Source organism: Malaclemys terrapin, chromosome 1 (assembly GCF_027887155.1).
Source record: "Malaclemys terrapin pileata isolate rMalTer1 chromosome 1, rMalTer1.hap1, whole genome shotgun sequence".
Classification (NCBI taxonomy): Eukaryota; Metazoa; Chordata; order Testudines; family Emydidae; genus Malaclemys; species Malaclemys terrapin.
In genome coordinates, this window is record NC_071505.1 from 355984782 (window position 1) to 356000690 (window position 15909).

A 15909-nucleotide genomic window follows, 5' to 3' on the forward strand; every position below is an offset into this window, starting at 1 on the left:
TATTAAGGGCCCAAAAGCAAGCTATTCCGCTGGTTAGGAAAGATAGAAAATGTGGCAAAAGACCACCTTGGCTTAACCACGAGATCTTGCACGATCTAAAAAATAAAAAGGAGTCATATAAAAAATGGAAACTAGGACAGATTACAAAGGATGAATATAGGCAAACAACACAGGAATGCAGGGGCAAGATTAGAAAGGCAAAGGCACAAAATGAGCTCAAACTAGCTACGGGAATAAAAGGAAACAAGAAGACTTTATATCAATACATTAGAAGCAAGAGGAAGACCAAAGACAGGGTAGGCCCATTGCTTAGTGAAGAGGGAGAAACAGTAACAGGAAACATGGAAATGGCAGAGATGCTTAATGACTTCTTTGTTTCGGTCTTCACCGAGAAGTCTGAAGGAATGCCTAACATAGTGAATGCTAATGGGAAGGGGGTAGGTTTAGCGGATAAAATAAAAAAAGAACAAGTTAAAAATCACTTAGAAAAGTTAGATGCCTGCAAGTCACCCGGGCCTGATGAAATGCATCCTAGAATACTCAAGGAGCTAATAGAGGAGGTATCTGAGCCTCTAGCTATTATCTTTGGAAAGTCATGGGAGACGGGAGAGATTCCAGAAGACTGGAAAAGGGCAAATATAGTGCCCATCTATAAAAAGGGAAATAAAAACAACCCAGGAAACTACAGACCAGTTAGTTTAACTTCTGTGCCAGGGAAGATAATGGAGCAAGTAATTAAGGAAATCATCTGCAAACACTTGGAAGGTGGTAAGGTGATAGGGAACAGCCAGCATGGATTTGTGAAGAACAAATCATGTCAAACCAATCTGATAGCTTTCTTTGATAGGATAACGAGCCTTGTGGATAAGGGTGAAGCGGTGGATGTGGTATACCTAGACTTTAGTAAGGCATTTGATACGGTCTCGCATGATATTCTTATCGATAAACTAGGCAAATACAATTTAGATGGGGCTACTATAAGGTGGGTGCATAACTGGCTGGATAACCATACTCAGAGAGTTGTTATTAATGGTTCCCAATCCTGCTGGAAAGGCGTAAAGAGTGGTGTACCGCAGGGGTCTGTTTTGGGACCGGCTCTGTTCAATATCTTCATCAACGACTTAGATATTGGCATAGAAAGTACGCTTATTAAGTTTGCGGATGATACCAAACTGGGAGGGATTGCAACTACTTTGGAGGACAGGGTCATAATTCAAAATGATCTGGACAAATTGGAGAAATGGTCTGAGTTAAACAGGATGAAGTTTAACAAAGACAAATGCAAAGTGCTCCACTTAGGAAGAAAAAATCAGTTTCACACATACAGAATGGGAAAAGACTGTCTAGGAAGGAGTATGGCAGAAAGGGATCTAGGGGTTATAGTGGACCACAAGCTAAATATGAGTCAACAGTGTGATGCTGTTGCAAAAAAAGCAAACATGATTCTGGGATGTATTAACAGCTGTGTTGTGAGCAAGACACGAGAAGTCATTCTTCCGCTCTACTCTGCTCTGGTTAGGCCTCAGCTGGAGTACTGTGTCCAGTTCTGGGCGCCGCATTTTAAAAAAGATGTGGAGAAATTGGAAAGGGTCCAAAGAAGAGCAACAAGAATGATTAAAGGTCTTGAGAACATGACCTATGAAGGAAGGCTGAAAGAACTGGGTTTGTTTAGTTTGGAAAAGAGAAGACTGAGAGGGGACATGATAGCAGTTTTCAGGTATCTAAAAGGGTGTCATAAGGAGGAGGGAGAGAACTTGTTCACCTTAGCCTCTAAGGATAGAACCAGAAACAATGGGTTTAAACTGCAGCAAGGGAGGTCTAGGTTGGACATTAGGAAAAAGTTCCTAACTGTCAGGGTGGTTAAACACTGGAACAAATTGCCTAGGGAGGTTGTGGAATCTCCGTCTCTGGAGATATTTAAGAGTAGGTTAGATAAATGTCTATCAGGGATGGTCTAGACAGTATTTGGTCCTGCCATGCGGGCAGGGGATTGGACTCGATGACCTCTCGAGGTCCCTTCCAGTCCTATAATCTATGAATCTATGAATCTATGAATAAGCATACTTTCTATGCCAATATCTAAGTCATTAATGAAGATATTGAACAGAGCTGGTCCCAAAACAGACCCCTGCGGAACCCCACTTGTTATGCCTTTCCAGCAGGATTGGGAACCATTAATAACAACTGAGTATGGTTATCCAGCCAGTTATGCACCCACCTTATAGTAGCCCCATCTAAATTGTATTTGCCTAGTTTATCGATAAGAATATCATGCGAGACTGTATCAAATGCCTTACTAAAGTCTATGTATACCACATCCACCGCTTCTCCCTTATCCACAAGACTCGTTATCCTATCAAAGAAAGCTATCAGATTGGTTTGACACGATTTGATCTTTACAAATCCATGCTGGCTATTCCCTATCTTGGGTGAATGCCATCTGGTCCCGGTGACTTGTTAATGTTAAGTTTATCAATTAATGAGGTAGGTATATCTCCATATAAAATAAAATAAAAAATTATATAAGTTGATGATGTATATTTATTATACATTTATAAAGTATAGTTAATGCTAATAACAACTTAACCTTTTACTTAGTGGGACTTCTGGTGGCAATCTTTGCTTTCAGCAATTCCCTTGAAGTTTGGTTTGTGTTTAGTTGTGCTAATATGCAGAAGTTCTCCTAAGTGGCTGTCTGTCAAAACGGATCGGTGCTTGGATTTCACATGTTTGAGTGTCGAGAAAGCAGACTCTCAAAGATAGATTGAGGCAAACATTGAGATTAATTTTAGAGCTGCACCTCTGATGTTGGGATATTTATCCTTTGGTACAGATTTCCAGAAAGTAAGGGGCCCCTCTGTCTTCTGAACAGATTTCAATCTGTCATCTTCCAAAAGTTCTATTATTTCCATCTGGGATGTTTCTTCATCAGTGACTAAAGGAGGCTTCAGACAATCGGCTTCAGCGCTAAAAGGGTCAATCAGAAATCTGATTTGAGGTCTTTTCTGCTGCAGATCTTGGAATCTTTCCTCAAAACTGTCCTTAAGATCTTTAATCATGCTCACATACCTAGTTGTGCTCCATTTTAGGGGTTCTGCTGCATCTTCTTTTGATCTGGCTTGAAGTTGTGATATTGAGGGAAAGTGTGTCAGCTCTCCCTCAAGCATTTGTCTGTGAAACAACTGCAGTTTGTTCATGAACGCAAATACACCTAGCACTAGATCAGACAGCAACTGGAATTTTCCTTGTAAGTCCATGTTTAGTTTATCCAAATGCAGCAAATGCTAAGTCTAGAACCCACCGAGGATCTGTAAGCTTGGGGTGTATTCTGTGCTTCTCCTCCATAAACAATTGTACTGGTTCCAGGAGCTCGAAAAAATGGGAAATAACTTTACCTCTTGAGAGCCATCAAACTGCACAGTGAAATTGGCAGGGGAGTCGTCTTCATCCAGTTCTTCAATTAGATTTTGAAATTGTCTGTGCTTGAGTGCATTTGAGAGAATGAATTTCACAATGTGCAAGACAGGTTTCATGACGTGATCAAATTTGAGATTTTTAGATTCCAATTGCTCCCAATGAATAATACAGTGAAATGTCCAAAATTCGGGAAAGCTCTCGTCAGACTTACAAAGCCCTACTAATCCATTCGCAGGTCCCCATATGGACAGAGCCCTGTCTGTTGCAATGCCAGTGAGCTTCTGTAAAGACAAGTGGCTTTTTGCAACTACCAACATCAACGCCTCCCTTAGGTCTCGTCCATGAGTTCTGTCCTTTAGTGACACAATATCGAGGAGTTCTTCCCTTACAACACAGTTGTCAGACACAGTGCAGACAAATACTGATAATAAGGTTTATCCTCTGCATGGCACAACTTATCCAAAGCAATGCTCAAATACTCACACTGCTGAAGTTGCGAGTGCAGTTGCGATGCGATGTCACTGTTCAGGTTGGATATTCTGGTACTATCGTGTGGCGTGAAAGTTGCAGGCCAGACATTTTCTTCTATAGATTCTCATTCTTTGGTAACAAGATTGAAATCACATCAGTGAGGCAGTTTTTATAAGCTCTCCTTCAGAGTAGGGCTTTTTCGCACAGACTGTGTGCCAGGCCACATAATAGGGGCTAACATTACAGTCTGCGATCGGTTGGCAAATCTAGTTAACATCTGGGCTTCTACATCTGTTTGTTTTTTCAAAGTTTTCAGTTTTAAAGTGCGGAATGCAGAACCTTGTGGGAATTCTTGACCCATATGTGCATGGCTCGAAGCAAAATGATGCTGCAAGTTTGAAGATTTGAACTGAGAGACACACGTCTGGCAAAGAAGACACATGGCCTTACCATTATGTTCAACAAAAAAGTTCTTATTCTCCCACTCCTGTTGGAAGCCTCAATTTTTCATCTGTGTATTTTTTCTGTTTGCACTTGCTTTCCATTGTTAGATGGTATAAGAAAAATTTTGATCAAAATTTTCCAAACCGGCTAGTAACCGTGTGCTTTATTCAAGGAGACACTGGTGCCAGCCAGGGGGTCCTGACCCCTGGCCCTGCCCCAGGCCCTGCCCCCCACTCTACCCCTTTCCCCAAGTCCCCACTCCCACCTCTGCGCCACCTCTTCCTGACCCTGACCCTTCCCCGAGTGAGCCATGTACTCACTCTTCCCACACACCCCTACGCATCGCAAAACAGCTGATTGCAGCAGGTGGGAGGCACAGGGAAGGAGGAGGAGGCGCTGATCGGGTGGGCCGCCGGCAGGTGGGAGGCATTGGGGGGGGGGGCTGATAGGGCTGCTGGTGGGTGCTGAGCACCCACATTCTTTCCCCAGAGTCAGCTCCTAGCAGGAGCTGCATGTTACCTTCTGAAGAGCTGCATGCGGCTCCGGAGCCGCAGTTTGGCCACCCCAGATAAAGAATATCTTCTGATTGACTCAGACAAGAGGCGTGGGTTAGGCTGACTATCCTGGAATTGCTGGAATATGCCTAGTCTCTCCCTCCAGCTGTCTAGTTCTACACTAGCTAGCAGGGACAGATTGAACAGACACTAGTGGAATTGCTAGGCAGTTGCAGGCTCTCTTAGAAGTCTGGAGTACAAAGCATCCAGTCTTGTGGATATTATTGAGGTCCCCATGACAACTGCCTTGCAGTGATCCAGGCAGAAGATGCATCTGTTGCCTACGTGACCTTTCATGATCCAGCTCCCCTGTTCAGCTGACTATGTCTTCTTTCTAGGCCAGAAGTACCTGTTTATCTATGGGGGCCGTTCTGCTGTGCAGCCTGTCCTGGGGGACTGGTATTTCCTGTATTTGGAAGAATTCTCCTGCAGAAGGGTAAGTACCCCACAAGACCTTGAGGAATAATGTCTGCCCTAGCTCTGTGACTGGGCGCTCCAGTACTGGGAGCCCATTTAATGGTCCAGTGTTGTGAGTTGAGGCAATAGAGTAGATTGATTTAAATCACAGATTTTAATCATGATTTTAAACACAGGAAAGATACTTTGATTTAAATAATCAATTCTAATCTTGTTTTACATTTGTATTTTTTAGTTATTTTCCTATAGATAAGTTGATTCTCATTGTTGGTAAGCATTAAACCTTGTTATTTGCAATTAAATGTAGCATTTACATTAAAATTTAGTATTTCTCTGCTAGCCAGGAGGATACACTACATCTGTACACATTTATTTAAGCAATTCTATAACTTTACATGTATTCAGGCTCTTCTTTTTGACATTATTTTATGTTAGAAAATAGTGAATGACACATTTTTTATTTACTATATGATTTGTGTCAAGCTGCAATTGGAATTCAATTAAAAATGCACAAAAAGAGATTTTGTAATTGTTTTTTTATTAGTTGAATATGCTGGATCCATAAGGGAAAAAAGTGTGTTTATCAAAATGTCTTGCATTTAAAACTAACTGATGTATTAAATAAGGGAAATATTATCTGTAGTTAGTGCATTTTGTAGGCCTTGCTGAAGCTCTAGGCATAAATAACAATATGAACCAAAGGCTGTGAACCAGAGAAAGCCAGGTGTTGGCCAAATAACACTACACTAGCTAATAGCTAACATTTTTAAGAGATGGCACAGGAATTCACCAACCCCTCATAAGATAAGGAGGGGATGACAGTTGGCAGTTTTTCAAAGGGACACTATTAAGAGCCCAAAAGCAAGCTATTCCGCTGGGTAGGAAAGATAGAAAAAGATAGAAAATCTGGAGATATTTAAGAGTAGGTTAGATAAATGTCTATAAGGGGTGGTCTAGACAGTATTTGGTCCTGCCATGAGGGCAGGGGACTGGACTCGATGACCTCTTGAGGTCCCTTCCAGTTCTAGAATCTATGAATCTATGACAGGATCATGGATAAGGATGTTTTGTTCGAACTAGCATGTAACTAACAACATCTGGAGTGTGCTATATAATGTGTTTTTATCAGAGTATAGAACAGGGGTTGGCAACTTTCTTAATCTCCTCTTTTCCAAACTAAACATACTGTGACGTGATCCCTGGGGTGCAACATGGGACTGTGGGACCGCTGTGACCCCTTAACTCCTAATCTGGGTTTTCTCTCACAATGCCTTATTGGTAGCAAGCAGCAAACCCCTCCAGGTGCTGTTACCACGCAGTACAACCACATGTGGAGCCCCACGTCCAGCCAGATTGCATGAATGCTCCCAGAGCCACTCATGAATCACACAGAGAAAGGCACCAGCCGAATCCCCAAGATCCCAGTCTTGTACCACTGGAATATACTGTCTTGTACTGCTCAAGACCCTTTCTTGAGCAATTCAAGTTTACTAATTTACCAAGCACTTCAGTCAAACTCACTGATAATGATAAACATTAGAATAAACTTATTGGTTACAAAAGATGGATTTTAAATGATTATAAGTGATAAGCAAAAGTCAGAGTGGTTAACAAAAGAAAATAAAATACAAACACGTGGTCTAAATTCTCAACCTAATTAGACTAGACAATATCTGAACTAAGTAGTTTTTCTCACCCCACTGGATACTGCAGGTTGTGTCAGTGTTCCCGCCCCACTCTGAACTCTGGGGTACAGATGTGGGGACCCGCATGAAAGACCCCCTAAGCTTATTTCTACCAGCTTAGGTTAAAAACTCCCCCAAGGCACAAATCCTTTCCTTGTCCTTGGACGGTATTGCTGCCACCACCAAGTGATTTAGACAAAGATTCAGGAAAAGGACCACTTGGAGTTCCTATTTCCCCAAAATATCCCCCTAAAACCCCTTCACCCCCTTTCCTGGGGAGGCTTGAGAATAATATACCAACCAATAGGTTAACAAAGTGAGCACAGACCAGACCCTTGGGTTTTTAGGACACTAAAAACCAACCAGGTTCTTAAAAGAAGAACTTTATTATAAAGAAAAACGTAAAAGAAGCACCTCTAAAATCAGGACGGAAGATAATTTTACAGGGTAATAAAAAGATTTAAAATGCAGAGGATTCCCCTCTAGGCTCAATTTCAAAGTTACAAAAACAGGAATAAACCTCCCTATTGGCATAGGGAAAATTCACAAGCTAAACCAAAAAATAATCTAATGCATTTCCTTGCTATTACTTACAATTTCTATAAGTTTAGTTATATCATTTCAGTAGGAACTGGGTTACCTGCTTGGTCTCTCTCTTTGTCCCAAGAGGGAACAACAAACAGAGCACACACAAAACCTCCCACCTTCCTCCTCCCCCCGATTTGAAAGTATCTTTTGTTATTGGTCCTTTTGGTCAGGTGCCAACCAGGTTATTTGAGCTTCTTCTTCGAGTGATTGCTCAAGTGTATTCCACAGTAGGTGTGCGTGCTCGCCATGTGCACCGGTGCCGGAAGTTTTTCCCTTAGCAGTACCCATAGTGGGGGAGCCCCGCTGCGACCCCTGGAGTGGCGCCTCTATATCGCGCTACAAAGGGCGCTGCGCGCTCCCCCCACCCTCAGTTCCTTCTTGCCGCCAGTGAAAGTAGTTGGAACTTTGTGCTCCAGCATTGCTGTAGCGTCTAACCTTAGTAGTACAATCTTCGACCGTAAATAGTTTTTCTATAGTCAGTGGCCTGGCTCGGGGCATGCCCCGGGCCCCAGGCATCAAGTCGTGCGACTCCTGTCGCAATTCTATGCCCAGAAGCGATCCACACTCTCAGTGTCTTCGCTGTCTGGGAGAGGCTCACATAAGTGAGCGTTGCAAAATCTGTAAGTCGTTCAAGCCCCGGACTAAGCGCGAACGAGATATCCGACTCTGGGCCCTGCTGATGGAGTCGGCATTGGCCCCGGCACCGGCGCGCCAACCCAACCCGGCGCCGGGCACCGCGTCCTCGGTGCGGAGCGAGGCCCCATCCACCAGTCGGCACTGCTCCCCCGCCAAGAAATAAGGCAAGACCCAGCAACGCCGAGATAAGGACAGGGGTGAGGCCGGACCCGAGTTGGGCAGCCCACGATCCCCCTCGGGATCCAGACCTCTGACTCGCGTTGAGCGGAGTAGTCCGGCCCCGTCCTCTCTTGCAGTGAGGATACCATCGACGCCAGAGGCAGCTCAGGCAGCGCGTGACATCCTCGTCCTGCCGGTGCCGAGCATGCCGCCTGAGTCAGGCCCCCAGTCCTGAGGGAAACCATCACTGGGCACTCACCAGCCCTCCCCTGCCAGATCGGAGGTTGAGGTCCCTGCTCGATCCGCGGGGCCTTTCCGTAGCCCAAGTCAGATCTCCACTCCGTTGACTGGGTCGCCTGAGAGTGAGTCTCTAGAGTCTTCCTCTGCCCAGAGGGGTCGCAGGTGCCAGGACAGAAAGCGTCGACACTCCTCTTCCAGCAGGAGTGATAGCAGATCTCGATGCCATCGGCACCGCCGCTCATACCACGGCGCACGCCATACTCGGAGTACATCCCGACTGGCGCTGAGGCGTCGTAGCCTCGGTCGCCGAAGGGACTCCGGAGATAGCAACTCCGATGTGTAAATCTCATCGTCGTCAAGGTCCAAAGCCCGGGGTCAGAGCCAACATGGCCGGGACTGGTCCAGCCGCACTTACGGCATCGTGCGCTCCTCGGTAACTTCGGCCTCGGCTCCCAACCGTCCTTCCCCAGGCCGCATCGTCCCTCAAGAGCAAGTAGCTCTGATAGGACCTCAAACAGCTCAGTGGCAAGGGCCGCCCTGGCAAGGACAGTGGTGCCAGTGGGCACCGTGGCCCCAAGCGCCCGCACCGGCAAGGCCCCATTCCGTGGCTGGGGCATCCTAGGTCCACTCAGCGTCCCTGTCTCAGCACCGAGAGCAGTCCTCAGGTACCGAACCACTGGCACCGCGCCCAGACCCAGACGCGGAGTGCGACCCGACGGTACCGCCCGATGCCCTAGGGGTGGTACCGGTCGTCTTGCTGGCACCGGACAAGTCCATAGCGGCGCCGCCCCCTCCTTCTCAGGAGGATTTTAAGGCTCATCAAGAACTTCTCCGACTCGTAGCCGCCAATCTCCAGCTCCAGGCTGAGGAGATGGAGGAGCTGTCGGACACTTTGTTTAATGTCCTGTCCTCCTCGGCACCGGGCTGTGTAGCCCTACTGCTTCACCAAGGGGTAGCCAATATTTCTGTTGGGATCTGGCAAACCCCTGCCTCTCTGCCACCCATTTCTAAGAAGGCAGAGCGGAAGTACTTCGTGCCAACAAAGGGGCAGAGTACTTGTACACTCATCTTACCCCGAACTCGCTGGTCGTGGAGTCCGTCAACCACCGTGAAAGACACTGCCAGCCCGCACGCACCCCCAAGGATAAAGATGCCAGGAGACTAGACATTTTTGGAAAAAAAGTTTATTCTTCTGCGAGTTTCCAGCTCAGGGTGGCAAACCATCAAGCACTTCTGAGCAGGTATGATTTTAACTTGTGGGGGTCTCTGCCAAAATTCGAGCTTTCCCTCCAGGAAAAGGGCAGGAAGGAATTCAGGGCTCTAGTCGACGAGGGTGCGGCAGCGGTGAAAGCGGCACTCCAGGCAGCGTCGGATACAGCCGACACAGCGGCTCGTTCAATGGCCTCTGCTATCTTCATGCGACGGGTATCATGGCTCTCGCTGTCGGGGCTGTCCGTGGAATACCAGTCCCTCATGCAGGACCTGCCCTTCGATGGCAAGGCCTTGTTTGCGGACCAAACGGACACTCGTCTGCACGGGATGAAAGACTCCCGCACTACCCTGCAGACTTTCAGCCTGTATGTCCCGCCAGCCAAGGACAAACCCAGGTCGCAGCCCGTGGCACCCCCCGTAAGGCGCAGATACGAACCCCCGCCTAAGAGGCCTAGGGACCAGAGGCACAGGTCACAGCGCCAGTCCCATTCGGCCCCACGCCTCGGCCCCTTGAAGGGCAAGAGGCAGGGGAAAAGGCGTTTTTGACTCTTTGCAGGGGGCCACCGGGCCTGTTGCCAGGGAAGCCCCCCAGTTAATAAAGTTGGGTTTTGGCAACTGTTTATCTGCCTTCAGAGTGCAATGGTTCCGTATAACGTCGGACCAGTGGGTCCTCGGTACCATCTCCAAGGGGTAGAGGCTGCAGTTCAATTCACCCCCACCCCACCGTCCTCCATCCCAGGATGTCCCCAGAGACCCGGAGCACGTCCTCTTTTTAGATCAGGAGGTGACGCACCTCCTCACCCTGGGCGCGATGGAGAGGGTACCTCAGGAATTCCAGGGCAAAGGGTTTTACTCACGGTATTTCCTGATCCTGAAGGCAAAAGGCGGGCTCAGGCCCATCCTTGACCTGCGGAATCTCAACCAGTTTCTGGTCTGCTGCAAATTCCGTATGGTGTCCCTGGCCTCTATTGTTCAGTCCCTGGACCTGGGAGATTGGTTCGCAGCCCTGGACCTCCAGGATGCATACTTCCATATCCATATTTTCGAGGGTCACAGGCACTTCCTCCGCTTCCTGGTAGGGAGAGACCACTACCAGTTTACCGTCCTTCCCTTTGGCCTTTCCACGTCCCCCAGGGTTTTTACAAAATGCATGGCGGTAGTGACAGCCCACCTCAGGAGGAACGGGCTGCAGATCTTCGCCTACCTGGATGACTGGCTGCTCAAGGGCAAGTCTCGGTCCCAGGTGCAGGCGCAGATGAAATTCCTGCTAGATACCTGCATGAGTCTAGGCCTAGTGGTAAACGAGGATAAGTCCACGTTAGTCCCGGTTCAGCGTGGCCACGGCCTCCCTCCCCCGGGACAGGTTCAAGACACTCAAAGGTCTCATTGCCTCCATCACGGCCTTCCCTGTGACGACGGCACGGGTGTACTTTCAAATCCTAGGCCATATGGCAGCATGCACCTCAATGGTGCGACATGCCAGGCTCAGGATGAGGCCTCTCCAACTCTGGCTGGCTTCCCAGTATTCCCAGGCCAGGGACGGCCTGGACAAGGTCGTCACGTTGCCACCCAATGTAGTGGCTGACCATCAATGGTGGTCCCCCCCGATCAACATGCTCCAGGGTATCCCCTTCCGGGAGCCCCCTCCCTCACTAGATCTGGTGTCAGACGCGTCGGACCTGGGATGGGGAGCCCATGTGGGGAGCGTCAAAACCCAGGGCAGATGGTCGCCCTTGGAAGTGTCCATGCACATAAATGTCAGGGAGCTCAGGGCGGTGCGCCTTGCGTGCATGGCTTTCAGCCGGCACCTAGGGGGAAAGGTGGACAGAGTCCTTACGGACAATACAACTGCGATGTATTATATCAACAGGCAAGGGGGCATGCGTTCCATGGCCTTGTGCCAGGAAGCCCAGCACCCGTGGGAGTTCTGTATAGCCCACAACATCCTTTTGAGGGCTTTTCACCTGCCCGGCAAGCACAACATGCTCGCGGATTACCTAAGCAGGTTTTTCTCCCAACAACATGAGTGGTCTGTACACAGGGAGGTGGCCAGGCAGCTCTTCCTAGAGTGGGGCACTCCCCAGGTAGATCTTTTTGCCACCGTCCAGAATTGCCTCTGCCCACAGTTCTGCTCCAGGGCGGGAGAGGGCGAAGGGGCAATATCGGATGCGTTCCTAATTCCATGGTTGTGCTGCCTGTTCTACGCCTTCCCGCCCTTCCTCCTGATAGGCAAGGTCCTACAGAAGGTAAAGGCAGACAGGGCGCGAATTATCCTGATAGCCCTGGATTGGGCCCGTAAACATTGGTATGGGACACTCCTACAACTTTTAGTGGCCCCCCCTACGCAGGCTCCCTCTTTGACCGGACCTCCTCTCCCAGAAGGGAGGATGTCTCCTCCACCCCAACCTGGCCGCGCTTCACTTGACAGCGTCGCTGCTCCATGGTTAAGCGAGGAGGAGGGGAGGTGTTCTGAGGATGTTAGACAGGTTCTGCTTGAGAGCAGGAAACCATCCACATGACAAACCTACCTGGCCAAATGGTAACAGTTCTCCATGTGGGCTGGCGTCCTCCTCGGTCAGGGTACACCTTGCGGCCTTTTCAGCTTTCCACCCCTCCGGTGCATGGTCACTCGGTGTTTTCCCACCACATGACATCCCGGTTTTTAAAAGGGCTGGATCGGGCATTCCCTTACGCAAGACCCCTGGTCCTGCTCTGGGACCTGAACCTAGTGCTCTCCCACCTCACGGGTCCCCCCTTTTAAGCCCTTGGCCACGTGTTCCTGGTCCCACTTGTCCTGGAAAGTGGCGTTCCTGGTGGCTATCACCTCAGCCTGTCAGGCCTTGGAGCTTAGGGCCCTGATCTCTGAACCCCCATATACAGTCTTCCATAGGGATACGGTCCCGCTCCGCCCGCACCCGGCTTTTCTACCGAAGGTAGTCTTGGCTTTTCACATGGATCAGGACATTTTCCTCCCAGTCCTCTGTCCTAAGCCCCATTCCTCCAATGAGGAACGACGCATGCACATGCTAGATGTGTGTAGAGTGCTGGCCTTCTACCTAGACCGAACCAGGCCTTTCAGGAAATCCCCTCTTGTCGGAGAATAACAGAGTTCTCACTTTTTGTTTGGGTACAGCAAATCAGATACTTTATTATCTCTCTATCAGTTGCATAGAGGGAGAGAGCTAAGCAGGTCTCTCAACAGATAAACAATTACAGCAAGCATTTATACCTTTTGTTACAGACAATAATGAGCAACAGCTGCATTTTGTTTATACATAGGTCATTCTGATATCTTGTTTTGCTCACTAATGTAGACTCTTAGTCTACATTCCTTATTATCTACACAAGGTCACAACAACTTCTCACACAGTTCTTTCCCACTCACCTCACACATTCCTCGCTTCTACAAATCTCGCGTTATTAGGGTTACAGTTAGCCTAACTCTTGCTAACGAACTGTCATGCATTGCATCCCCTTCCTGTCAGTTCTTTCTCTGCTTCCACAACCCCCCCTTTTGTACTACTAGTACAACAAACATTTTTCAAATCTCTATTTGCATTAAGTCTTGGAATTCAGATTCTACTTCAGATGCTTCAACCTTACGGGTTTTGATTGGATTGTAATGACAACGCATGATGAGCATGGACATGAAAGGTATTACTATTATTACGTCCTTTACAACAACAATAACATACTCCTACACTAGCTAACAACAACACAAGCAATAACATTCCCATAGCGATAATTGCAACTGTTCATTGCATCAGCTGAGTGCGTGAGGGGGCAACCGGTTTCCACCTAGCCAATCTCCCGCTGGGTCACCTCATGTATACGCACGTGTTACGACCTAGCAGGGGTCTCCCCGCCTCCTATAGTGAAGACTCATTCGACGCAAGCTCAGGCCTAGTCGGCGGCCTATGTGGCTCATGTACCTATTCAGGACATCTGCAGGGCTGCTACGTGGTCCTCTGTCCACACCTTTTCATCGCACTATGCGATCGTCTCCCAAACACGGCATGACGCTGGGTTTGGAAGGGCGATACTCTACCCCGATAACCTTTAAACTCCTACCCACCTCCATCAGATGTAGCTTGGAGTCACTTATTCTGGAATACACGTGAGCAATCACTCGAAGAAGAAAGGACAGTTACTGGCGTTCTTCGAGATGTGTTGCTCAGGTGTATTCCACATCCCGCCCTCCTTCCCCTCTGTCGGAGTTGTCTGGCAAGAAGGAACCGAGGGTGGGGGGAGAATGCAGCGCCCTTTATAGCGCGATATAGAGGCACCACTCCAGGGGTCGCAGCGGGGCTCCCCCACTATGGGTACTGCTAAGGGGAAAATTTCCGGCACCGGTGCACATGGCGAGCACGCACACCTACTGTGGAATACACAGGAGCAACACATCTCGAGGGAACGCCAGTTACGGAACAGGTAACTGTCCTTTCTTAACCCCTTACAGGTAAAGGAGGGATTTTATGCTACCTGTAGCTTTATGTTTATGACAGGTTGGTTACAGTCTTTCATATGCAGGCTTTCCCTGTTAGCCTCGGGACCAATCTCCTCTGCTCCAGCATTCTCATTGCCTTCAGCATGGGATGGATAGGAGAAACTGTGTATATTCAGTGAATATAGTGTACTTAGATTTTCAGAAAGCCTTTGACAAGGACCCTCACCAAAGGCTCTGAAGCAAAGTAAGCTGTCATGGGATCAGAGGGAAGGTGCTCTCATGGATTGGTAACTGGTTAAAAGATCGGAAACAGAGGGTAGGAATAAATGGTCAGTTTTCAGAATGGGGAGAGGTAAATAGTGGTGTCCCCCCAGGAGTCTGTACTGGGACCCGTCCTATTCAGCATATTCATAAATGGTCTGGAAAAAGGGGTAAACAGTGAGGTGGCAAAATTTGCAGAAGATACAAAACTACTCAAGATAGTTAAGTCCCAGGCAGACTGCGAAGAGCTACAAAAGGATCTCTTGAAACTGGGTGACTGGGCAAGAAAATAACAGATGAAATTCAATGTTGACAAGTGCAAAGTAACAGGATGACTGTGCATTGTGTGAAGAAATACTTCCTTTTGTTTCTTTTAAACCTGCTGCCTGTTAATTTTATTTGGTGACCCCTAGTTCTTGTGTTATGAGAGAGAAAATAACACTTCCTTATTTACTTTCTCCACACCAGTCATTATTTTATAGACCTCTATCATATTCCCGCTCAGTCTTCTCTTTTTCCAAGATGAAAGGTCCCAGTCTTCTTAATCTGTCCTCATACGGAAGCTAATCCATACCCCTAATCATTTTTGTTGCCCTTTTCTGTACCTTTTCCAGTTCCAATATATCTTTTTAGAGATGGGGCAACCACATCATAGAATCATAGAATATCAGGGTTGGAAGGGACCTCAGGAGGTCATCTAGTCCAACCCCCTGCTCAAAGCAGGACCAATTCCCAACTAAATCATCCCAGCCAGGGTTTTGTCAAGCCTGACCTTAAAAACCAATAAGGAAAGAGATTCCACCACCTCCCTAGGTAACCCATTCCAGTGCTTCGCCACCCTCCTAGTGAAAAAGTTTTTTCTAATATCCAACTGAAACCTCCCCCGCTGCAACTTGAGACAATTACTCCTTGTTCTGTCATCAGATACCACTGAGAACAGTCTAGATCCATCCTCTTTGGAACCCCCTTTCAGGTAGTTGAAAACAGCTATCAAATCCCCCCTCACTCTTCTCTTCTGCAGACTAAACAATCCCAGTTCCCTCAGCCTCTCTTCATAAGTCATGTGCTCCAGCCCCCTAATCATTTTTGTTGCCCTCCACTGGACTCTTTCCAATTTTTCCACATCCGTCTTGTAGTTTGGGGCTCAAAACTGGACACAGTACTCCAGGTGATGCCTCACCAATGTCGAATAGAGGGGAACAATCACGTCCCTCAATCTGCTAGCAATGCCCCTACTTATACAGCCCAAAATGCCGATAGCCTTCTTGGCAACAAGGGCACACTGTTGACTCGAGCTTCTCGTCCACTGTAACCCCTAAGTCCTTTTCTGCAGAACTGCTTCCTAGCCATTCGGTCCCTAGTCTGTAACAGTGCATGG

The 15909-nt window shown here is 47.9% G+C and overlaps 1 protein-coding gene across 2 annotated transcripts in view; it reads left to right on the forward strand.

The window, feature by feature from the left end:
• Positions 1-15909, forward strand: part of LCMT2 (leucine carboxyl methyltransferase 2) — an 86490-nt gene that overhangs the window by 51455 nt on the left and 19126 nt on the right. For both annotated transcript variants that reach the window (XM_054016115.1, XM_054016116.1), the window contains one exon: positions 5225-5322. In XM_054016115.1, coding sequence (XP_053872090.1) covers positions 5225-5322 — 98 coding nt within the window. The remainder of the gene's footprint in view (positions 1-5224; positions 5323-15909) is intronic.